Genomic DNA, 23,704 nt, shown 5'->3' with positions numbered 1-23,704 from the left:
TTTGCTAAAAAAATTTCCGTTGCCGGGACTTGAACCCGGGTCTCTCGGGTGAGAGCCGAGTATCCTAACCAACTAGACTACAACGGAATTTATTCTCGATATGTAAAGTAAAAGTATAAATATAACAATATATTCTACTTAAATTTTTTTATTTATATTTATATATATTATATAAGTTATTCTGTAAACTATTTATTTATCTATTATCAAACAGAAGAACATAAGGTAAATAAGCAAATTAATAATAATAATGGCTTTAGAAATTTATAAAATAATAAAAATCATTGTCATTTGCACATAAGTCTAAGGACAATGTTATTTTAATGCATCACAATATCTTTAAAAGAATATTATGAAACCCTTTTAAAAAAAAACTGAATCATATTTTAAAACATACAAAGAGAAATTTTATAAATTGTTTTTTTAACTATTTGGAACTCCTAGAAAATAAAATAAAATTTTAATTATTATTATTTCAAAAAAATAGTTAGTAAAAATAAAACTATGATTAAATTTTATTTTTTACCAACTATATTTATAAATTATTATGATAATTTTTTATTTTTTTATTTTATTTTATTTTATTTTCCATTTAGGGTCTATTTTGTTTTATATTTAGAAATTATAATTATAAATTGCATTTGCTGACCGGTTGCTTTGGTTGAGAATTGAGAAACTTCTTCCAAACTGCGACCAGTGAGCCTGCGGGCCTGCGAGGAGGGTGGCTACTGGGTCGGGCACACGATTCACGAGACGCTCGACAAGGGACATCCAGGGTATTATCCACAGTTCGGCCGCTCTTTCCTTCCATGTAGTAGATTGGGGCAGCCAAATCCGAGCTTTCGCGTCCCGAAAGATGCACGGGCTTGTCTTCCCAAACTGTGGCCTCCGCCTTCCCACGTCCTCTTCCAGACCTTCGCTGGGAAAAGCCCTCTACGGCAATAGCGGTAATGTCTTTTCGTTAAGTATCCCCTTTTTATTGTAAATAATTTTTTAGCTATATGTATTTTTGTGACCGTTTGCATTTGCTGCTGTAAAAATAAACTTATGGAGGAGGCAGCTTGTGTCATTGCTTTCAAATGTTGCGTTTTTAGGTTCTCCGGGTCTATCTCTGCTTAAACCTTTTAGAGTTTGAAGGACAAGTTCAGGAAAATAAGTGAATGTGTGTGGGGATTGTGCATAGCGGGTTTGAATAAAACGAAAGTGCAGTTGAAATTTGGCACATATTTTAGTTTTAAATGTCCGAGAAAATGGTATATGGGAGTACCTTATATTTGACGCAGGGGTATCCGCTTGCTTACTTTGTACTACTCGTATTTAACAATTAACGAATTCCAAATTCTTTAGGGTTCATGGAAATTTCATAAAGTTCATCTGTTTCGTTCTATACCATAGTACGGAATAGAACTGGGAACTGCTTTGATGAAGTTCCGACCTGGTTTCCCATGAGAAATATCCAATTTCAACCTATATCTGCTGATTCTGATAAGGAAAGAGACTTGAATGCCTTGAGAGCTGTAGATGTTGCTTGTGGTTTCCACCGCACCCGTGTTGATCTGTCTTTGTATGGCTATTCCCCTTTGAGATAAAGAAAGAGACTTGAATTCCTTGAGAGCTGTAGATGGTGCTTGTGGTTTCCACCGCACCCGTGTTGATCTGTCTTTGTATGGCTATTCCCCTTTGAGATAAAGAAAGAGACTTGAATTCCTTGAGAGCTGTAGATGGTGCTTGTGGTTTCCACCGCACCCGTGTTGATCTGTCTTTGTATGGCTATTCCCCTTTGAGATAAAGAAAGAGACTTGAATTCCTTGAGAGCTGTAGATGGTGCTTGTGGTTTCCACCGCACCCGTGTTGATCTGTCTTTGTATGGCTATTCCCCTTTGAGATAAAGAAAGAGATTTGAATTCCTTGAGAGCTGTAGATGGTGCTTGTGGTTTCCACCGCACCCGTGTTGATCTGTCTTTGTATGGCTATTCCCCTTTGAGATAAAGAAAGAGACTTGAGTTCCTTGAGAGCTGTTGATGATGCTTGTGGTTTCCACCGCACCCATGTTGACCTGTCTTTGTATGGCTATTCCCCTTTGAGATAAAGAAAAAGACTCAAATGCCTTGAGAGCTGTAGATGGTGCTTGTGGTTTCCACCTCACCCGTGTTGATCTGTCTTTGTAAGGCTATTCCCCTTTGAGAACGTTGGCCACCATTGGGAACAGCCAAAACCCGAACTGTTTCTCTGTGATGACATGTTGTCACAGTCGGATCTGATATCAGCCTTGAACTTTTCAGGTTTGGTGTGCTTGAATTTTGCAAACTTATGATAACACACAAATGTTTGTCACCTTGAACCTGCTGTTTGGGAATTTAAATTGCAATTTGTAAGATGACAATTACATTTGCCAATATGAAATAGAAGTTTGGTTTCTTTTCTGAGTTGAAAGCAGAGGCAGGGTGTAACCCTTGAAGCTATTGTTTCTTTCTTTCCTTTTTTTTTTTTCCTGTTTCTGTTCAGGGGTTGAAAACAACTCACATATATTTTGATTTCCAATTCCCTTATGCTTCTGGGAAGTTAGAGGAAAGTCACTGGCAAAAGCTGGTTAAATAGCCGAAAATACTCAAGAAGTTAAAGAGTGTCAATTCTTAAATATTGAAAACATGATTTTGCTAGAATGAACAGCAAATAAATAAATTGAAAAATCATAATGTACTAGTGGACAGAGAAGGATCTCTCTTACTAAGTAACATGGTTCAATCTTTCCCAAGGTAAAGAGGTATTTTATTAACTTCCATCTATTAAAAAGAGAACTGCTTACTGCTTTTCTTTGGTTCTCTAGAAAATTTTTAATCTGAACAATTTCAAATTTTCCTTTTGTTTTAAGAATCTCTGAATTCACAATCATCTGGATAGTGGCTGTCCTGTTGTCTGCTGGCATAAATTTGTGTTAATCAGTGTCAGAAAGCTTGACTTTGACAGGATCGTCTTGTCACCTAATCAACCTGCTTGAAATGTTAGCACACCGTTTATAAAACTTTTGATGTCATCTTATGATTTTGTGGAATGTGAAATATTGAGATTTACTCTATAAATATTAAAATCATTTGGAAACAATTTCCTTATCTTGTTTTTTCCTAAAAAATACTATAGTTTTAGTACTGGTTGTGGCTTTTGAGTTGCAAACTGCATCTTATTTCATAAGTAAAGACTTCAATTGATTGACTTATTTGCAACTGAGGGATTATTTTTGATGCAGCTTATTGAACTTGGCAGAGATTGCAGATGGGACTCTACTCTTTGCTTCCCGAAGAGACCTAGTTCAACCACCTGCCCTGAGCATCAGATCAGAGGGAAACAGGAGAGGACGTCCTCCCCGTAGGAAGATTTCTCCAGAGCAAACAGCAAAAGAGGATGAAGAACAGAAGGGCTGTGAATTGTCTAACCATGAATCTTCTGATTCATCTAACCAAGAGGAGATCATTGCATTATTTAGACGTATCCAATCTTCTATCTCAAAAGAAGGATCTGCCAGTTCCCTGAAGAGAAGCCATGCACTGAAAAAACAGCCAGTAAAGTCAGTCCAGGAAGGACAGAACCGGTATTCAACAGGAAAGCAACTAAGTGGTAAACTGTTTGTCTTTTTTTTTGGGTTCGTCTGTTTGTAGAATTTTAGGCTTGTTAGTTGTAGTCTATTTTATGAGCTGTTTATGTTGAAGTCATTCGTTTTCATCTATGTCATATTCTTCTGATGTCAAAGGTCATAATTTAAGCACATTTACTTGTCATCATTAGAGTCTAGTCCTAGCAATTGTGATGAATTTGCTGCAAGAATTATTTGCCCATTTTGATCTTATTTGATCATTCAGTTTCTAATGGCATTTATATTGTACAAATTTCAAATTCGTGATGTTGATAGGTAAAAGTTTGAATAAAGAAGGAGAAGGAGCATCACTGCCTCGGAGGAGAGGCTCACCCAAGAGAGTACCAGCAATAGAGAACAACCCAAATAAAGGAGATTTCAACTTATCGAGGCCTGCTTCAAATTTTGTGAAGAGGTCGCCAATACCATCACACTCGGCACCAGCTGAGAGGGTTGAGGTGCTTAGAGAAGATCCATCAACCCCAGGTGAATCGTTGGAGCTACAAAGGGTAGATAAGCTGAAGCTCCCAGAACTGAAAGAACTTGCAAAGTCAAAAGGAATTAAAGGCTACTCGAAGCTGAAGAAAGCAGAGTTGGTGGAAATGTTGATGAGGTCGTTGCAATCGTAGTTTACATCTTAGTTTCTCAGTTCTGGTGTGTGGAGAGAGAAAGAGAGAGAGAGAGAGAGATTGAGATTTTGATTAAAGACAAAAACGATCAAGAGCGAAAGGGAATTCTTTTTTCTTTTGAAGTTGAGATGCCCGCTGCAGTTGAATTCCATTAAGGGTTTTTCTACCTTCATATGAAATCAGTATTAACAAAAAGAATTTTATTTTGCTTTATCTTTTATCATCCGGATATGCAGGACTTACTCTAATACCATGTTAAAGTGAGGTTCAATTTCATCCCACATGGCCTCTTCAAAAGTAATAAGCACAAAATGTTTCTAATCCTAGAGTGATGTGGACCATTCTTCATAGTAGAAAAAACAACAATATAAAAGTTAAGAAGAACATAAAAAATTCTGAAATATGCCTTGCAACATAGAAAAATAAGTGGAAGATAGGACTTCATAGGTAGAACTTACTCTTGATTCAGATTGACGTTTTTAGACCACAGCACCTTATCATAAACCATGGCAACAGTAATGCAACAGTAGCATATAAGTTTTACAAACATAAAAACTACCTCCAGCCTGCTGCTTGTTCATGCATGAATAAGTAAATGACTCCATATCTTGCCCTTTATTATTCAAGTCATCTAGGTGCTTGGAGCTTTCCTCTATATCTCCAATTTCAACAAGGTGAACATCAAATGTCAATACCCCACCAGACTCAACCACCACATCTTTCTTTAGGAACTTGCTGTTTAGGAGCTTCCCACTATCATCATAAAGCATTACCTATATTTTTACAAACAATTGTAACATGAAATAAAGAATAGGAAGGGCATACAATCAATGTATATAGGATAAGAGAAAACACATAAATGCTATAATACATTAATAATGGAAAGGAAGTTCATAAAAAAAAAATCGCAACATCGAACTTTTTAGGATTAGGATAAATTTGTCCAGAAGATGAAGGAGAACAGGCTCTAATAAGTCTAAAAATTTCAGGAGTAATCTATTTCTGTTTTGGAGAGGTGAGCTGTTGTTCAGATCATTCATTGACCGAGGAGAAAATTGGATAGGTCACAGTGAGGGCAGATGTGTAAAAAGCACTCTGGTTACTTCTCATTTAACAACCTCCATTAATTAAAAAAAATCTGAAACTTAAAGCCAACTCCTGGCTAGGATATTTCTCCATCCATATAATAGACTCTATTAGAGGGAAAAGGCAAAAGAGAGAAAGAATCAGATGCTATTCCCGTTGATATTTGATTGGCTGTTTTGGCCCTGCTGGGAGGTAGGAATGTTATTAGGGACTGTTATGGCCAGAATTCTAGGGTATACTCTGCACCATTGGGTTGTGAAGTGAAGGTTTTTGTGGCACATTTCAGGTCCCAAGGTGATTGATGATGACTCTTCAGTGATAGTCTCTTGGTTCCATTTTGGAAAATCTCCTCCCCAGCAGCTTCTTTAAGTTTTTATGAACTTGTGCATTAGGCTCGATTGTTACAGATTATGTGGGTTCCATTCACCTTGCAGTGCTAATTCCGTGGCTGATTCATTGGCTCGTCATGGCTTGGATTTCCTAGCTCTTCTTGTTGATGACACTTTGCCTTTTGATGTTCATGGATTTTGCCATTTTATTTCTTTATCTGTATTGTAGTGGTGAAAATGATTTTTCTCGTTTTGTATCTTGTGAACTCTTTCTCTTCACATAATTGTTAAAAGAAAATTTAATATATTGATTGGCATCTCGGATGCTAGCAGTATGATACACAAGGAAACAAAACTTTTCAGCAGAAACAGCGATCAGCATAGTTTTGAACTAACCTGTTTCTGGCAGAATCCTCTAAAATGAAAGTTTCAGTATCCCATCATGATACTTCTAAGCTTTTTAAGTCAATTGTGTGGCGAACATGGCATTTCATTCTGCACGAGATAGAATTATCTATTAACTTCAGAATTATTCTTAACAAATCAAAAGAAGTTTCAATTATTCTAACTGGCAACCAACCTTTTGTTTTTGTCTCTGTAGAACTTGAATGACTCTGTGCAACCCCGCTGTTCTGTGATCCACCTTGGTTGTTCCCTCGATGTAAGTTCTAGATAAAGCACGCCAAATAGAATTAAATGTAAAATAGACATGGACTCCACGATGACCATTGCGACAGCTAGAATCAAATCCGAGTGTAAGTATAAGTTGGTGGATAGGAGACTTAGCTTTGGCATAATTCCGCATGGAAATTGGGCGATTTCGTTGTGCTCCGGTCGGTAAAGATCCGCACATTTGGGAGAGAGAGAGAGAGAGAGAGAGAGAGAGAACGAGAAGGAAAGTCGAGAATAAGTACAAAGCATTTACCTTAAAACAGAAAATAGATGTTGAATTATGCCAACGAATATAAAGAGCTACCAGTGGCAACTTTTTATCTAGCTTTTTCTCTCCTTTTACCGAAGTCTTTCCAGAAGATTAAGTACTTCTGGGTTGAGATTTTGATTCTCTAGGAGCCTCGGGTTGAGCTTCGCTTTCAGCTACATCAAAAAGATAAGCAGCAAATGCGAGTGTTCCACCAGATTTAACGACCTCGTTTTTCTTTAGAAATCAGCAAACTTAAAGACTCCCGACGGTTATTAAAGAGTACAACCTGAAGAGACGCAGTCAAATTTACAGGGAACGAAATATTTAAACCAAATTCAAAAAAAAGTTGTGGGGTAAGGCGGAAAAGGCAGATATATCAAACGAAACGAAAATCAATGTCTGTAACATTTGCAGCTCTGCTGCACAACAGTGCAGAAATTCATTAGAAATAGCAGGATTATTCCCATAAGCACCCCTAGAACTCTCCGTAAACCCCAAAACTTGCTTGCTAAAATTTGTTTAACGCCTTAAAACTCATATGTGATAAACCTGGTTTCCATGTTCCTATCCTCGGAAAAACTAAGCAAGAACTGTGCAACTTCTTATCAATAAAAAGACACTGGCTGCTGTTCTCACTTCTGACTTCTCACTTCTTGATAAAAAAGAGGCTACCCAGAAGCTCCAATAAGGTTACAATAAGCGTTTCTTTACTTAACCATGACTACGCTTCCAAAAGCTTTATTCATCATAAGAAGGGCATGGCTTAAGAAGCAGCAAGGTTAAGTGCCAAAATTATTTAGACAGATTCCTGATCATGCCAAGCAAAACCTATCTTTCATTCGGTCAAAAGAATTTGGGAGTCAATAGACCTTATTAGTTGGTATGTACAAATAAATACATATTCAACAAAGGCTTTAAAATACAATGCCCCTCGGAGAATTACTGCAACCCACAAAATCTCGAAGAGAGCAGGTCATCCGCATAAAAAGCTGCCTTTCTAAGTTCTAACCAACAACAGCAGGATTTGTTGAAATGTTTACAAGAATGAGGACCTGTCTTCATTCAGCTTGAGTCCGCTTCTTTTTGTTCAGCCTTATCTCCTCTATATACGTCTGCTTTGACAATTGCAGACAAGTAACATCCAAGTTCTTTGTCCAAGCCATCAAATTAAGCAGTAGCAAGCATCTTTATATTCTTGAAAAAATCTTCAGGCGCTCAAACAGAAAGCCACACCAATGCAACATTGACACTTCAATGCTACAGTATGTAAAAAGTCTCTGGGGAAGCAGGTTGCACTCACCATTGTGAAGCACTTTAGCTCTACCAGTGGAAGGCTGAACAGATTGCACTTGCCATCGTGAAGTACTTTAGCTCTACCCGACAAACCAAACAGCAGACCAACCTCCGCCACATTTCTTTATATGATCAGACCCAATCAGATCATCTATTTTCTCAGCTGAGTGAGTTTTACAGTGCCATCTCCACCACAGGTAAGGAAACCATGAGAAAGAACTTGGATATCCGTAACAGCAGCCTACATCAAAGCATTAGACAGTAATCAAACGCACTCCCATGCAAGTGAAATTCTTAGGGAATGTTTTCATTTGTTCTTTTTTCCATTTTTTTCTTCAGTACAAATAGTTTTCATCAATTTACTATTGTCTCTTGTAGAAACAGGAATATAGAAGAACATCAATTCAAATCTTGAACAGCACTGTCGAGAGAATTACTAAGAGAGCAAAGTATTTTAGTACATAGATTCACAGACCCAATTTGATTCAGTTGGAATCATAAATAAATGGAAAAATTAAGAGAATTCATGAGAAACGAGTGAAAAAGAAACGCTAAACACTGACAACAATGTTTTACATATCCAATACTCTGTTTCATTTTGATGTAATGTGTAGAAAAGAGATGAAATACGAAGAAGCAGAAGAAGAAGAAAAAAAGAGTAAAAGAAATAGAACGAAGAAGAAGACTAGAATGAGTGCATAAAGTTCTGACTCTGATTGAGGGAAAACCAGACTCTATCAGAGGGTTTTGGTTGAGTCACTTAAGTAACAACAAAGAAAAAAGACAGAAAAAACCCCTTTCCCTAGAACATTATCCTTTATAACTCCTTTTCACAGAAAAACCGAAATATAGCTTACTTAAACACACTTTTAAAGTACTAAGTGAGAGGATATCTAAATTACTAATTCGCATATAAGCACAATGATTAAAATGCCCCTGCAAGATACATTACTCAATAAATTATCTGCTAAGCAATTTGTAATTAGCTAACAAAAATAAAATTACCCTAACAACTCCTCCAAAGCTTCTTGAGCTTGGTTGCAAGAAAGTGTGCCTCTCATGCAACTTTGGCCAGTGAAAGACAAGCTCCTGTCTTCTGGCATCCCAAAGTTTTACATCTCCATCTTTACTCCCTGTTAAGAACAAGCTGGTGTCTGGGATCGTTGATATCCTGGTTACACTTCCTATGCTCATTACAAAACAAATCATGTTTAGGAAAATTGCATTTTTCAGATAAAAAAGCACATAATAGTTCTCCATGTACCTTGGTGAGCATTTGGTATGTACCAAAGCATTCCATTAGGATATGGTTGACTAGATTGGTTCTCAGCCACCAAACCAGAATACTTGTTTCGCTTGGTCCTTCCAGTTGCGATGAAACGGAAGTCATGAAGACCCACATCACCTTCTTTTCCTCCCGTCACAATCATCGGTGAAATAGAACCACTTCCAATATCATTATCAAAAACCGAAAGAGACCAAGCCCCGCCTGTGCATAACAGATGAAAACAATAAAACCATCAAATGCTTTCTTGGTGGTTATCTTCAATGCTCTGGTCAACAGATAAATCCTCAATCTGCTAGCTGGCTTGGAACAGCATTTTGTATTGCTTAAGCAAAGTCAGAAACTGAAGAAATCAATAAAGTAGAATCAGCTACCCCTCTTTCGAGTATTCAGTTCTGCTGAAACGATTATCTAAATCCTTAATTCTGAAGATACTATCCAGTATCCTTACTAGAATTTCATATACACAAGTACACAACTGGCCAATACACAACCCAGTATCGACTCATGCAGGTAGTTGGTCAGCTTCCACTCCGGTAAACAGGTAAAGTGCTTTGTGCTTAGTCAAACTCAACTCATTTATAAAAGCAATAAAAAAATAAGAGAATTTAACCCAAATTGTGAGAAAATTGAAGCTATGATACACTTTCTCAGAAAAATCAACTTTATAAAAGTGATTGGATCAGGGTTTTAATGTCCAATGCTAGCTATTTTCCAGATAAAATGAACTTTGGCTGTGTTAACATTTCTCATGTTACATTTAACCTGAAAAAACAATCCTCAAAATCAACATAACCACTGACTTCACAAGACCAAGGATATACCTTCATGACATGTAAGAGATGCCTGAGAAGAGGTAGGAGGTGCAAGTGTATCCCATATGACAACATTCACACCGTTTGAGCTGTATCCAGCCCCAGCAATAACAGAACCGCTAGCTGCCACATATTCAACATCCCTGCAACCAGTATGAACCTATTCAAAAGTTGTGCCATTTCTACCAAAACAATAAAAGCTAACTTCTCCATAGCCTGTAAGCTTCCAGGAACACCATTTACACATCTTTCATCATTCTATATTTGGCAATTACAGCCAACCAATAGCATGGCCACCTTAATGGGTACTGTTGCAAGGATTTGGGCAAACAATCCAAGCATACATCTTAATGGTACAATTGAATTCCTTCCATTAGATGGAAGGGGTTGCTGAACTGCAGAATTTTTTTGACCTGGGCTAGCCCATGCTGTCACACTCACAAATGGGTCTGGGACCCGCATAAGAAACTTTGTCACAGATATGGAGTGATTTAGTGATGGATCATCCTGGTCAAGCATACATCTTAATGGTACAATTGAATTCATCCCATTAGATGGAAGGGGTTGCTGAACTGCAGAAATTTTTTGACCTGGGCTAGCCCTTGCTGCCACACTCACAAATGGGTCTGGGACCCGCATAAGAAACTTTGTCAGCTATGGAGTGATTTAGTGGATACTCACAAAGCATGGCCACTAAAGCAAAGGCATGATTCTGTCGGACGGACATTGCTTCTCCCTCCAACTTCAAGTTGCCATGTGCATATCTTACCATCTAAAGCAGCAGTAGCAAATCTGTGCCCACAGCGGTCGAATTGTACCTCAGATATTGATGCCAGTGCATATGGTGGAGGAACATTTGCTGCAGGCAGGACACCATAAGTTGCTGTTGCTCTCTTCTTACCAAACTGTTTGTATACCAACATAGTGGTTAACCAAGTACAGAATAACTTTATAGGAAAGAAGTGATATACAATCAAATGAAGAAATCCCAACTTGAGATTGAAAACGAAACATATTTGATAAAGGCAAATCTCAACAAAATATGGGAGAAATCTCATAAATTTAAATCTCAACAAATATGACACACCTCCCAAAGGTAAATGTGTGTATTGCTAGATCCAACCAAGAAGAAAGGTCCTGAAGGATGACTGGATAAGGCTCTTGTGCTAATATTTTCAACTGTTGCTGGAGGATCATCAAATTCAAAGTCTTCAGGTTCTTCCCAACCTAAGCCTGATGCACCCATACCAGCATAGCCTGGAATTCCAAAAGCCCCTCCACCTGTCAAGTCTCGCCCTGGCCTCGTTAGGGAACCTACACCAATAGTGGCTCCACCCAACCCAAGGTGGGCATCTTTCTGGCTGCCAAGTCCCACACCTAAAGAAACAAAAGTGGGAACTGGTGTAGATTCCGACCTAGCCCACTCATTCTGGGGCCAATCAGACTTCAACCAGATATACTCCTGGTTTTCTAGTGGATCCTCAACATCCCAGTTGTAGAAAATCAAACCCTGAATGACAAGGAAGTTTAAATCAAGTACAGGGTAAGAATTGTATACATTCCATATTTTCTTTCACAGACAGAACAATCCATGTGCACTTTGATGTTTTCTATGGGTATGAACCAGTAACATCTCCCTTTACATAGTAAAGATGGAAGGAAATCACGCTTGTATTAAAACATACCTTCCGATTGCTAGCAAGGGCAACTTGCTTCTGAGAAATGGAGTTGATGCACATAGCCTGCAAAACAATTATATATGCAGTAGAATTATTAGCCAGTATGCTCTTTACAGCATAGAATCAAAAGAGAATTTCATCCAGGTAAAAGACTGATCCACTGGTATGAAAAGTCACAATATACAAGGACAGTCCTCCAGTAAAACAACTTTAACACCGCAATCTTCAACAGAGCAGAGCAGAAGATTTACCTCAATGAGCTCTCCACTTCTTTTATATAATTCTTTTGGATTATGGAAAACATGTGCATCCATATAAATCCATTTGTCACAGTTCTCAGAAACATCGCTATTCCCGCTTTGCACATGATTTGATGTCTCACCATTTCCATGGCTCAACGTGACAGCTTTATGAATATCAATCCAGCTTTTGGAATGTTGTTCACAGATAGACTGCAGGTGATGCATTGCTTCCTGTGCAAAACCTTCAGACACCTCCTTGGGATCAACAGATATCTGCCATAATGTTTCAAATAAGGATGAATTGCTTTGTTTGCTGATCTCTAAGCTATCAACTCCCTGAGTTAGATACTCACAACACTCATAAGGTTGAGATTGATTACTTTTCTCCAACCATGCAAGAGTTGTTACTGGCAAGCCCTTTTCTATTTTCTGTCTCAGGTATGATTCAAGCAATCCGGTAAGAGAACAAGAAACATATGTGAGTGTGCTCTTCAGCAACCTTGACATGGATTCTTCATTTTCACAATTGGCCATCAACATGTTCACTTGACTGTTTATGAAGTGGCACAGGTAGCCCCATAAACAAACTCCAATCAGTTGCCATCTTTCATCTTCTGGTAGTGAGCACCCACTTTTTGTATTTACCCCTTGTTTAGGTTTGTTATTAGGGGCAGTCCCTTCAGCATCACTTAATGCATCAGTAGCCACCAACTTCATGATTTCATGCAGCAACTCCCTCAACTCTGTAACCTTAAGTTCTGTAATTTGCTTATTCCTATAAGCAATTATTATTGGTCTTATCAACAGAATAAGCCCTCTACATTCCCTTCGGGCCCATGCTGATGCAAAATACACTGAATACTCAAGAAGATCAAGGATGCTAAATATTTTAACAACCCGAATATCTTCAGACAGACCAGGAGTACGGAACTCTAGGAAAGGTCTCAAATTATTTATGAAGTAAATGAGATATTGTACATAGAAATCCCAAGGAGGAATCAAGTCAAATCTATGCTCAATTGATGTAATTCTTTCAAAAGGAATTGGCTTCAGTGCAGGACGAGTAAGACAGCAGGCAACTATATAACGAACCAGTAAAGAGTAAATATCTCTGGTTGTTTTCAGAAGTTGTTCTTGAAGAAGAGAATATAAATGTGAACTGTGCTGAAGTTCCTGGGAAACGAAGGCATGTGACACATGGGACCCAAGAAAAAATAACCCATGGCTGGACGTAAAAAGTAAGGTCTGTAGAAACAGAAAAGTACCTTGAGAAGTTGTGTCAATAGAAACACAGTCAAAATGAAAAACAAAAACTGAATTGTGGGTAGTCAATATCGTACCTTGTGGACCAAATCATGTGGCGTTAGTGAAAATTTCTTCTCAAAAATAGAAAATGCAGTCTTCAGCTTGTGGTTGAAATTATCTAGTAAGACTTCACCCTGGTTGGTCTTACATACCTTTTTGCAACTACCATAGTTAGTCCAGTTCGGGTGTTCACTCATCACTTTGGAAATGTAATACATAGCCAAGCCAATTTTCACATGAGCCTCCAGATCACAAGCCACATCATCCATCATCCAGCCTGAAGAATCAAATGAGGTCCACTTTTGCTTCCCATGAAATATATCAACTTTTCCACTCTCTGATGAAGTAAATTGATCCTGCCTCTCAATATTGATAGAAGAAGATTGAAGACACTCCAAAGCTTCAAGCTTGAAATGAAAAAGATGTCATCATCAACCGTACAAAATGTCAACTAGAATTTGATTTCAGAAAAGAAAAACAATCACTTACAGGATGTCCACATCTCTTCAAGGCACTGGAAGTCATCAATGAGGCCCATCTTGCCATGATAGCAGCTTTCGGCTCCCCAACAGAATTCTTCATGCTACTTTTGGCTGCTAAGAATGCACAATACTGGCCAACATTTGGATCTGACAGAGAAGAAGCATAACTGCTTGGGTCATTTGACTTACTGTCAGTAGGATCCACTTGGAGACCGAGCAGACTCCAGAATGATTTTGAATAATTCCCTAAGATCCACTGCACATATCAATGCTCATATTAACAGAAGAAACTAACTTTTTCAACAAACACGTCTAAATTTTTTGTCATGTCACACCTCAAATACACTCATGAGCCAGTGGTCCCTTTTCTTAATAGCATTCGGAAGCAAAAATTCTGATATAAGGTGACGCTCTAAGGCCCCTCCATACCCCTCAAGAAGACGGCAGATCACAAGGGCAAGCTGTTCATCTCCTAAGTTCTTAGCACAGATAGTAACGGCAGAAGAAGGATCCCCGCCAAGAATAAAAAAAGTAATAGCAAGCTCTAGTTGATGTTTTCCCATTAAAACATATGCATTCTTCAAAGCGGCTGCTCTATTCCTTTCCTCCTGAAAGTATGAATCATTAAACGAGATCTGATTCAGTTGGGAGTAATCTTGTTGTATTCTGTTAACATCAATAAATAGTTTATATTTGTACTTTGCGGTTGTATTTGACAATAAATGGAGGAAAAGTAAAAGTTTTGGTCAGTCTAAGTTGATGCCAATTGTCAAAAGTTGGTTCAATTTGTAAGAGATCAAATAAGGTGAAATTATCCTTCTCACTAAAATTCTCATGCTAGAATACCTGGAAATCACGAGCCAGAAATCCAACTAGGGGTTTGTCTTTTTCGTTTTTGCTGATCTTAAATAGTCCAGCCAAAACTTGAAGCCTGTTAAGGGCCAGATATAGAAGTGCACAATCCTTTGGGTCTTTCTTCTTTAAATATTGAGATCTTGCCAGCTTCTCTATCTACACAGTCCAACAAATTAAGCCAAAACATTTGCCATATTTAGACAGAAAAAGATAAAAAAAATGCACACACACTCACAATATGTTTGCTTAAAAGAGAAAAAAAACAGCCAATTAATATTCCCAAAAGAATAATAAAACCACTGATAAAAATCAACATATGCATAACACACACCTTCTTGCTGATGTAAAGAAGCAAGCAGAAGCTTGCTTGGATCAACTACACAGATTTAAGCCCAACAAGAAGTAGAAATGAAGCCCAAGCCCAAATCATTTTGGTTACTTACTTTTTCTTATTTTCATTTCATTCTCTAATGATGGCTTTAGATCATTTTCAACTTTCCTAAGTTACAACAATTAGGGCTATTTTGGTCCATTCAGACATGTTTTGTCTTAATGATCTGTTTATGGATAGAATTGGGACATTCCAGTGACTAGAAAGAAGAATTCTAACAGCCATCTTGGCTTTTCCCTATCCTCTAATTGTGCCCTTTATGGTTTCAGCAAAGAAAACCTTGATTTTTCAACAACTTTCTGCATCACTTGCTAAAAAAATTGTATTCTTGTAACAATGTCCTACAAATGTTATTAGAAGTCCACTCCAAGAAGAAGAGAAAAATCCGGAAATTTAGCTTATTGAAGAGCCCGAGTTATGCCACTATTTGTAGTCAATAGGTTTAGGAATCTAACTTTTGGCACTTATTTTCTATATTTACAATTTTTTTGCTTTTATTTCAGTGATTTATCATTTGGTGTCCATCTGTGCTTTAATTGCCTCAATTTTAGAGCTCAATAAGTTAAAGTAGGATTTTTGGGTTGAGTTTGGCTCCATCCCAAAATGACTAGCCACTTAGAAGGCCTATTACTCAAGCTTATAACCCATTAACTTCTCTTTTCATTTTTTAATGTGGGACTTTTTCCTACTCAACAATCTCCTTCATATCCAAGCTTACACATAATGTGCCTGAGATGTGGGCACAAACCCACAAATGGGACACACAAACTCCTTAATGGAGCCCACAACACACAGATAACCTAGGGAGCACAAATTAGGCCTTGGCCCATACACACAACCTAATCTAATACCATGTTGGATTTTTATGTTGAGTCCAATTCCATCCCAAAATGACTAACCACTTAAGAGGCCTATTACTCGACCTTATAACCTATTAACTTCTCTTTTCATTTTTCAATTTAGGACTTTTTCCTACTTAATAGTTAACCTTGCCTTACTTTTTATTTATTATAATGTGTTAGTCTGTGAATTTAATTTTTTGGGTTAATGGCTGTATAATAGCCTTCATAAACCTTGCAACAAAGAAAATAAATAAGAAACGGAGAGATATGCCAACGCCTTTGGGTGAGGATCTCTTGAGATGATTTCCAAATCAAGATGTTGCTTATTTTTCTCTTTCTCTCCCTTCTTCTACCTCAATTGTTTGTTACCTTGACATTTCATTATCTTTTTTCTCTTCCTTCCATATCCTCTTTGATTTTTTTCTTAAGCCACTACCACAGTACTGTAGCACAACAAAATACCGCAGAACCATAGCATAACATTCTAGCATGAGTTATAGCAACAAAACTATATTCGAGGGTTTCTTTTTCCATTTTTTTATCTTATTTCTACAATTGGAGCATCTCCTCTCATTTTGTTCACTTTCCTTCTCCAAAGTTTTACTTCTAGTTTGGTGGTTAAAATAAAATTTGGGTCAGACTAATATCTTATGTCCACAGACCCTAATCTCCAAAACCTTATTCAACCAAAAATACGTGTCAAGAAGGAATTGATTCATTTCATCATATAACTAGGTACGTGAAAATTCTCAAGCATAAATGTATTTCTTCATCTTTAGTATCTTGATGTACCTATCATTGTTTTATTTAATTTTTTATTTTACATAATTTTTAATGAGCTTAGCCCACAATAAATTCTGTTCAAACCTAAATAAATTATTCTTTCAGTCTTGTGCCTTAGCTTATAATCCCTTTCTTATCTCTTCTCAAATTGAAAAACTTTGCCGTCCTACATCACCTACTGAACATTTTGGTGCTTATTTATCTTTACAAGTATTAGCTCCATTTCAGCATTTCATGAAAGCACAGAAAAGGCTGATGAAAAAACATTAGTAGGTGTCTCCCGCCAACTCCTGGTTGTTGTGAGTTCTTTCCCTTTGTAATTGTGGGGGTGTTTCCTCCCTCCTTCTATTTGTTTGTCATTTTAGCAGTAAAAACCTTTTACTATTAAAAGAAATTTAAAAAAACATAGGTAAAGGTCTTGCTTCCCCCTGGTCTACACCAGAAACATTTTTCTTTCTACAAAATGGTTAAATTCAATGGGGAATATCATGTATTGTCTGCTGATTTAAATTTCTGAGAAAGAACAAACTCTTAAAGTAACCCCAAGAAAATTTTAAAAAGAGGATATATATATTTAAAAGAAAAAAAGATACAGGACATATATATTACTCTTGTTCGTAATTGTGTGACATCTCTGAACCAATATCCGATTCCCAAACCTCTCATATCTTGCCAAGTTGGTTCAATAGACAGAAGAGAATTAAGCAAATCATCTTGGCAATCAGACATGAAGGCCCAGGCAATCAATCCAGAATCAACAATCAATTCTGAAGCAGCCAAGCTGGCATTCTTCCGCAGAAAATGCATCTGAAATTTTACAGCAACCCAAAACCTGAAAGGAAGCAAAAAATACAGATAGATGGTTTACACAAGATGGAATATAAGCCCGACTAACTCATCCATGAAGCATCCACGACTGTAGGTTAATGTACAATCAGTTTGATTGATGTTAGAAAATCAGCAGAAGGGTATTTTGGTTATTTTACCTTAGCTATAATTTCTGGAGACGACGTTTTATTGTTCAGCATGTTTAACTCGATTTGTAGTTCAAATTTGATGTAATTTGAGTCAGTCAATAGGAAGATATAAGGGATAATGTAAAGTGTAACAGATTAGGGGTATTTTTGTACTTAATTGATAGTTAAGTGAATAAGAAGAACTGGGGGTCGTGCATGACCCCCAATGAGAGCAGTTTCTTCTGGCTCTCTTCTCTCTTTCTTCTATTCTTCAGTCTCTCTCTTAAAAACTCAATTTCACTCATTTTCACAATTGATATAATAAGTTTCAAGCTTTCCATGAAATTTACCACAGTGACCTACGAAACAAGTCCATATTGCAAACACTCTAGTGACTTAATAATCAAGAAGCAATACATACATACATATACATACATACACACACACACACACACACACACACACACACACACATATATATATATGCAACAAAGAATCAAGCAATACTTTAGTTGCAACTTCAATTGTTACTTGTCGATCTGACTCAAAGTTGTTCAAGCCACAGACTTGACTCGTTTGGTAGAAAGAACCATCATATAAAAAATAAGAATAGGAAAGATAGGAAAGATAGGAAAGAGAAACCTATAGACAGTGCATCCCCCTCAAGTCAAAGCAGCCAACTTATAATTTCTGAAGAACTAAAACCATGCTACCAGAGAATTTCCTGATGCGACACAAATATGAAGTAGAGAATTACCTTCTGCCTGATCCATCTAAGCTTTCAAAAGTTGAAGTACAGTGAGAATCCTTAACTTCACCAAGAAGGTCTACTATCGCAAGCAATTCAGTTCTACTCTTCTTACTTATTCCTTCTATGTCATGGAACTTGTCTAGAGACCTAGTGAAGCCAGATTCCTCAGGATTTCCTTTGGAAGAATTTGATAGGCTTTCTGGAAAAACATGAAAAGTCCCCTGGGATTCTGCACCATAAGACTCAGAAGAGAGATGTGTAGCCCACTCAAGTCGTTTAAAGCTAATTTTTGTTGTCACTGATTCCTCCAAGTACTGGGACAGTTGGATCTGAGGAATGATGAAGTATGATTTTCCCTTCCTGAAGACTCCAGAGTTTACATCAGAATTAAGATGCTCCACTAGATGCTTCACCGCAGCATATGCTCGTTTCCACCTTCCTGCCACCAGTTTCAGTAGTGAAGTTAAGCTCTATGGTCCACCAACTAATAAATATATACGGTAAACTAAGTTTGAATACAAAATAAGCTTCTGCAAGATAGCTCCTCAACAATTTACAGGAAGTTCTTCAGAAGCAGAAGACTCGGCAGATGGTATAGAAGGCCAGACAAGAAAAGTCATAACCATCAGAGCTGGAAAATTACTTTCCTTTGTTAACAGAAACTATATATACACAATAATAAGATTTAAACAAGAGATATCACATACCTGAACACAAAGAAAGAAAGAGTGCCCGTGGATGGTAAACAGGCAATGGTTCACTTAATTTCTCAACTATTTCAACAATGTTATGAAATGCAGGTTTTGCACCATGCTCATTTTTCTCCTGAGACACTGGTACAATGAAATTGCAAGGATCAGTGTCATTTCTCATGGTGAAATCCATATTTGCCATTGTCTCAGTTCTCTCACTACTCTCATCCAATAACAACTTCTTATCTGTACAAACTGCCCACTGACTAAAGAGAGACAAAAATGTATCATGAACAACAACTGCACCCACCCTGGGACCCCACATGAAGTTCTGTGCAGGAGATTCAAAGCAATTGGTTGCAACACACACCCAAACACGTGTCTCCATTGAAGTTCTTGGCTTCATAAGAGCCACGTTACTAGATCTTTGGGGTGCATATATCCGCAATTCATCCTGCAGGCAAACTCCTAGTAACTGACCATTGCCAATGGCTAGCCATTCTAAAGTGATAATATCCCCATCAAGGGTCATTTTATCCTCAAGCAAAAAAAAACCTGTACCATCCACGTGTTTAGATTCCCATATGTGAAGGGCACTGGTACTGCTTGAAAAAACCTTGCTAATGGTTGCCATTTGGGTTCCATTGCTGGACAAAGAAACAGCATTAACAGGCCCCTGATGTGAGGTACACATACCTACTAATTCCCAGGGCACTGATATCTGATCTGAATTTTGTCCAGATGGAATTGCACAACTAGTTCTCCACAGTTTCACACTCCCATCAGAGCAGCCAGTGGCCAACTGATAAGTAGGTGTTTTTGCTTGACTGCAAATAAAATTATTTGGACATATCACAGCAAAACTGGTAATCTGATCAAATTCATATGGAAATGATGATGAGCATGGTTTAACCACAACAGAGTATCTTGCATTACCAAAAGCACTATCATATCTCCAACCATTGGGGGCATCAATATTCTCCAATAACTCATCAGTACACAACACGACATTCCATGATACAGCCTGAAATTCCTTCATCCATATACCGAACAATATAAAACTATTTGAAATAGTATTCTCGCTGTTGTCAGAGGGTAACGGAACTGCAAAAATGTGATCAGGAGCATCTCCCCTACTGTGGCCTTGAAAAAAAATTGTGCATATCTTGTGGTTTGCTACTCTATCCCTTTTACTTTCAGATAGTTTTATTATAAAAATATCAATTCCATCTGCATGCCCTAAGAGCAGAAGTGGGTCATCTTTCAAAACTGAAGGTGCCCACTTCAGGGTTGTATATTCAGCCATTGTGGACAAATCTCCATTGCCAAGTTGACCCAAAAGTTTCCATGCCGGGTGAGACAGAGTTGTCTTGCCTAAAATAGGATTTGAAATGGCAGAAACAGACCAGAACAAAAGCAAACCATTAGAATCTAAAGAAACAGCAACTTCAACTTCGTAGCTATATGGATGCAAAGCAACCTGCAGAATCCTTCCTGTGTGACCACATGTATTCAGAACTCCACCCACATAACAAGACAAATTGTTCTCCTTTGTGGGTTCGTTTGAAGAACCTACATCATCTTTAATCGACATCTCTCGGTATAAATGTAACCAGCTAATCATATTGTCTGGCAATAAATCAATCAAAGAACACATGATAGGTGGACCAAACAATCGATTTCGATAAACCACAGCTTGCACTAAAATAGATTGGTTTGCAGGATTTGAACTGACAGTCTTTTGACAAGCCATTGCTGTGTAATCCTGCATATTTTGCCTTTTCCATAAGGAGACCCGTGGGAACCGCACTGGTGATACATCATCAAGGAAATGAATGGTCCAGAGACTAAGCAAATTCTGAGGACCCAGCCCAACCAACCATTCACACTTACCAACCAGATCAAGCCCCGAACCATGAGGTGAAAAACGCAAATTAGTTTTAGTATCCTCAACTTCGGTTGCCCAAATAATATGAGTATCAATGCCAAGGGTTCCGTTCAATATCTGGTTCACTTCAACCACTGCAATAACATGAAATGAACGCATCAGCTTCTGACCAGGTAAATCCTTAATTGGCTTCCTTGATCTCCCACTGTCAATTTCACTCCACAACCTTACAGCTCCATCCAGAGAACATGTGAGAAGTACGTCCCTTCCGAAATTTTGTGCATCTTCTTTATATACCAATGGCCTCCACTGAAGCATTGTAACAGGGTGTGGATGAAACAGCTCAGCTTTCACAAACTCAGTCCCATTGCCATAATAAACTGACACTCGTTTACTAGCCTCCAAAAATATTGTGGAGGATTCTTCAACCTGCGAGACACCACTACAGGTGGCAGTCGCAGCAAGTCCTTCAATTGACCACGTTGTCGAAGCCATGGTTCGGGGACATTCTGTTCTTGATCTCCAAGCTGCTTCCCATGAACCATTCTTCTTTCTCCACAAAACCACCTCACTGCCCGCAGCAATTAATCCATCTCCTGATCTTGTCCATTTTATTACTTCGACCTCAGAAGATTGTACGAGTCCTGCAATCCGCCTCCAACAGAAAGAACCTGGAAAATGTGAGATAATTAAGTTCAAACGGAAAAACATTTGAAGAAAAGGAAACATCTAAAAACCTCATCCAGAAAAGGAAAAGCCAAATGAGGGTCAGAGTAAACATCGAAGAACTAAGCTTCAGTAAAATCATGAGGATAATAGTATCCGATTCTCAGCTTAATGCCAACAAAAATTAGATTTTAAGAAGAGTCAGATTGAAGAGAGCATCCTTCAATCAAACTCTAAAATACACTGACAGAACTACGACATTTGTTCTGCTTAATTGCATATTCTTCTTTCCTTGTCAAACCTCAATTTGACACGATAGACAGTTTCTTAATTTTATAAATACAAACAAAAGTTTTCGTTTCCGAAGTCATGCCATACCTGTCCCATGACTGGAACCGGACGAGTACACATAGACAGAATTACCCGACCCAACCGCGATCTCGCCCTCGGACGGCAACGAGGGAGACCAAGCGACCGCCCTGAGAACGACAGGGCCGACCGTCTGGCGAGGTGGCTCGATCACTTGTTCGAAGACAGTACCAATCAAGGTCTCTTCCTGACATTGAGGAGCAGGGAAGTGAGAAATTACGAGCAGCGACGAAGCACCATAAGCGATCCATGAGAGGCCTCCAAAATCAGGCAACCAGTCTATTGCAGACGGGAATCGATTGGGAGCAGGAGGGATAAGCTGCGATTTGATGAGCTCCAATGGCAATGACTCTGAGATATCGTCGGTGTCTGATTCCACCTGCTCCGACATCGTTTGGTTGCTGTGGAGACTGGAAACTGAGGAAGGAAAATTGCACTCCAAACAGCAATGCTACACGGACTACTGTAATCAACGGCAAACAGTATTCGGACGTCTGAAGTGAACAGTGGATTCAGCAACACCATGTGTGTCTGCGTGTGCGTGTGCGTGTGCGTGTGCGTGTGCGTACGGTTCACGAGTTTATCTTTACTAAATCTTAGTCATTACGGATCGCTAATTCATCTTACGTACGCCAATTTAGGTGGCATTGAGTCCAGCCAAGCCTAAGCCGACCAACTTAGCTTGATTAAATATTTTAAATTCGACCTCAAGCTAAGAGCCTTAGCCTAAAATTATTATTGAAGCCTAATAATTTTAACTAAGTTCGAGTCGATCTCAAACTTTAACATTAATTTAAATTTTTTAAAAAAATACATGTCTAGAGTTCGAGCTTCGGCATACATTTAAAAATTTTTAGAAAGTATATGTCAAATAAATTACATATAAAATTATGCATATATTTTATATAAAATTGGACATATATTTTACATAAAATTATGAATGACCTGTACATAAAATTAGGCATGACCTCTACTTAAAATTGGGCATATGGGTGGCATCAAATCGAATTGAGTCCAAACCTTCTTATGTTCGAGTCGAACTTAATTTAAATATTTTGAACTCGACCTCGAGCCGACCCTAGCCTCTTGCCTAAAATTGTAATCGAGCTCGAGCCTAATAATTTTAATCGAGTTCGAACTTAACCTACATTTAATACTCTGCATAAAATATATGTTGAATAAATTATATATAAAATTATGCATACATTTAAAAAAAAATGATAGGGGGGGTTTGGGATTGAATCTCGATAATGGATTATAATGCACCAATATTAATATTTGTTATCCCAAATGTTGTCTAGCTTAGTTTGTAATTTCTGAATCTAACCATAAATTTACTATGGACCCCTTAGTGCCCCTAGTTCAATTTTTATATTCTAGGAAAAAATAGAAATATTTTTCCTACGATACATATTTCCAAAAAAAATTTTAAATAAAATCCTATTACTATTAGTGACTTACTAGAAAATTACAAAAAATATATTAAAATTTTATTCGAAAAGTTAAAATGGACCTCTTATTTGCCTCTTCCAGGGACATAAATAAAAATTAATAATCAATCTAATATATTACTATACTTAACGATAATATTTTTAATCAAATAAAATGTCAAACACAAAATTGTCTCATGCTAAAAGTATTAAATCATCAACTGTCAAATACTTATTCAAAAAATTTCTATAAGGTTTTCTTGCCCTTCTTGGTAGGAAAATCTTACTTAAAAAATTATATAATTTTTTTAATAAGAATTTCCAATTAGAAAAATATTTCCAAAAAACATGAGGCACTAATAGTCCCTAGAAATGTATTTCTACTA

The 23,704-nt window shown here is 37.6% G+C and overlaps 2 protein-coding genes, 1 long non-coding RNA gene and 1 other non-coding gene across 6 annotated transcripts; 1 reads left to right on the top strand and 3 right to left on the bottom strand.

The window, feature by feature from the left end:
* Nucleotides 1-14: 14 nt before the first annotated feature.
* TRNAE-CUC (transfer RNA glutamic acid (anticodon CUC)) lies at nucleotides 15-87 on the bottom strand. The gene has a single exon. It is a non-coding gene; the product is annotated as a tRNA-Glu (tRNA).
* Nucleotides 88-748: 661 nt separating this feature from the next.
* LOC137956656 (SAP-like protein BP-73) lies at nucleotides 749-4,483 on the top strand. Of its 2 annotated transcripts, none has more exons than XM_068804240.1 (3): nucleotides 749-947; nucleotides 3,271-3,612; nucleotides 3,905-4,483. In XM_068804240.1, exons 1-3 carry the CDS (start codon nucleotides 857-859, stop codon nucleotides 4,255-4,257), a joined length of 786 nt encoding a protein of 261 aa, XP_068660341.1. In that variant the 5' UTR covers nucleotides 749-856; the 3' UTR covers nucleotides 4,258-4,483. The 2 variants fall into 2 exon arrangements, with proteins under 2 accessions (XP_068660341.1, XP_068660334.1); XM_068804233.1 differs by having other exon boundaries at nucleotides 3,262-3,612; nucleotides 3,905-4,482.
* A 338-nt stretch (nucleotides 4,484-4,821) lies between these two features.
* On the bottom strand, nucleotides 4,822-6,957 carry LOC137960652 (uncharacterized). Of its 2 annotated transcripts, XR_011114214.1 has the most exons (4): nucleotides 6,598-6,957; nucleotides 6,253-6,340; nucleotides 6,069-6,167; nucleotides 4,822-5,030 (listed from the first exon to the last, which is right to left on the bottom strand). It is a non-coding gene; the product is annotated as an uncharacterized lncRNA (long non-coding RNA). The 2 variants fall into 2 exon arrangements; XR_011114209.1 differs by having other exon boundaries at nucleotides 6,253-6,957.
* Nucleotides 6,958-7,416: 459 nt separating this feature from the next.
* Nucleotides 7,417-22,265, bottom strand: LOC137943205 (uncharacterized). The gene is made up of 16 exons (XM_068788900.1): nucleotides 21,898-22,265; nucleotides 18,981-21,524; nucleotides 18,280-18,712; nucleotides 17,176-17,398; nucleotides 14,542-14,706; nucleotides 14,031-14,303; nucleotides 13,703-13,951; nucleotides 13,249-13,620; nucleotides 11,918-13,153; nucleotides 11,673-11,729; nucleotides 11,075-11,497; nucleotides 10,669-10,892; nucleotides 9,997-10,130; nucleotides 9,152-9,376; nucleotides 8,893-9,071; nucleotides 7,417-8,128 (listed from the first exon to the last, which is right to left on the bottom strand). The coding sequence occupies exons 2-16, from the start codon at nucleotides 21,346-21,348 to the stop codon at nucleotides 8,039-8,041; spliced, it is 6,651 nt and encodes a 2,216-aa protein (XP_068645001.1). The 5' UTR covers nucleotides 21,349-21,524; nucleotides 21,898-22,265; the 3' UTR covers nucleotides 7,417-8,038.
* Between the last annotated feature and the right edge of the window lie 1,439 nt (nucleotides 22,266-23,704).

The sequence above is a fragment of the Aristolochia californica genome, unplaced genomic scaffold (genome assembly GCF_029961685.1).
Source record: "Aristolochia californica isolate CCGP_79_NKW_82.1479 unplaced genomic scaffold, dmAriCali1.0.hap1 SCAF_1, whole genome shotgun sequence".
Classification (NCBI taxonomy): Eukaryota; Viridiplantae; Streptophyta; class Magnoliopsida; order Piperales; family Aristolochiaceae; genus Aristolochia; species Aristolochia californica.
Note: the sequence above shows the minus strand (reverse complement) of the source record. Positions and strands in the feature narration are given on the sequence as shown.

Coding starts and splice junctions, on each gene's coding strand:
- LOC137956656 (XM_068804233.1), top strand. CDS start 857: ATGCACGGGCTTGTCTTCCCAAACTGTGGCCTCCGCCTTCCCACGTCC. Junction 948..3,261: donor AGCCCTCTACGGCAATAGCG/GTAATGTCTTTT, acceptor TGAACTTGGCAG/AGATTGCAGATGGGACTCTA. Junction 3,613..3,904: donor AACAGGAAAGCAACTAAGTG/GTAAACTGTTTG, acceptor TGATGTTGATAG/GTAAAAGTTTGAATAAAGAA.
- LOC137943205 (XM_068788900.1), bottom strand. CDS start 21,348: ATGGCTTCGACAACGTGGTCAATTGAAGGACTTGCTGCGACTGCCACC. Junction 18,713..18,980: donor CTTTCTTTCTTTGTGTTCAG/GTATGTGATATC, acceptor AACTGGTGGCAG/GAAGGTGGAAACGAGCATAT. Junction 14,707..17,175: donor TCACACAATTACGAACAAGA/GTAATATATATG, acceptor TGGACTGTGTAG/ATAGAGAAGCTGGCAAGATC.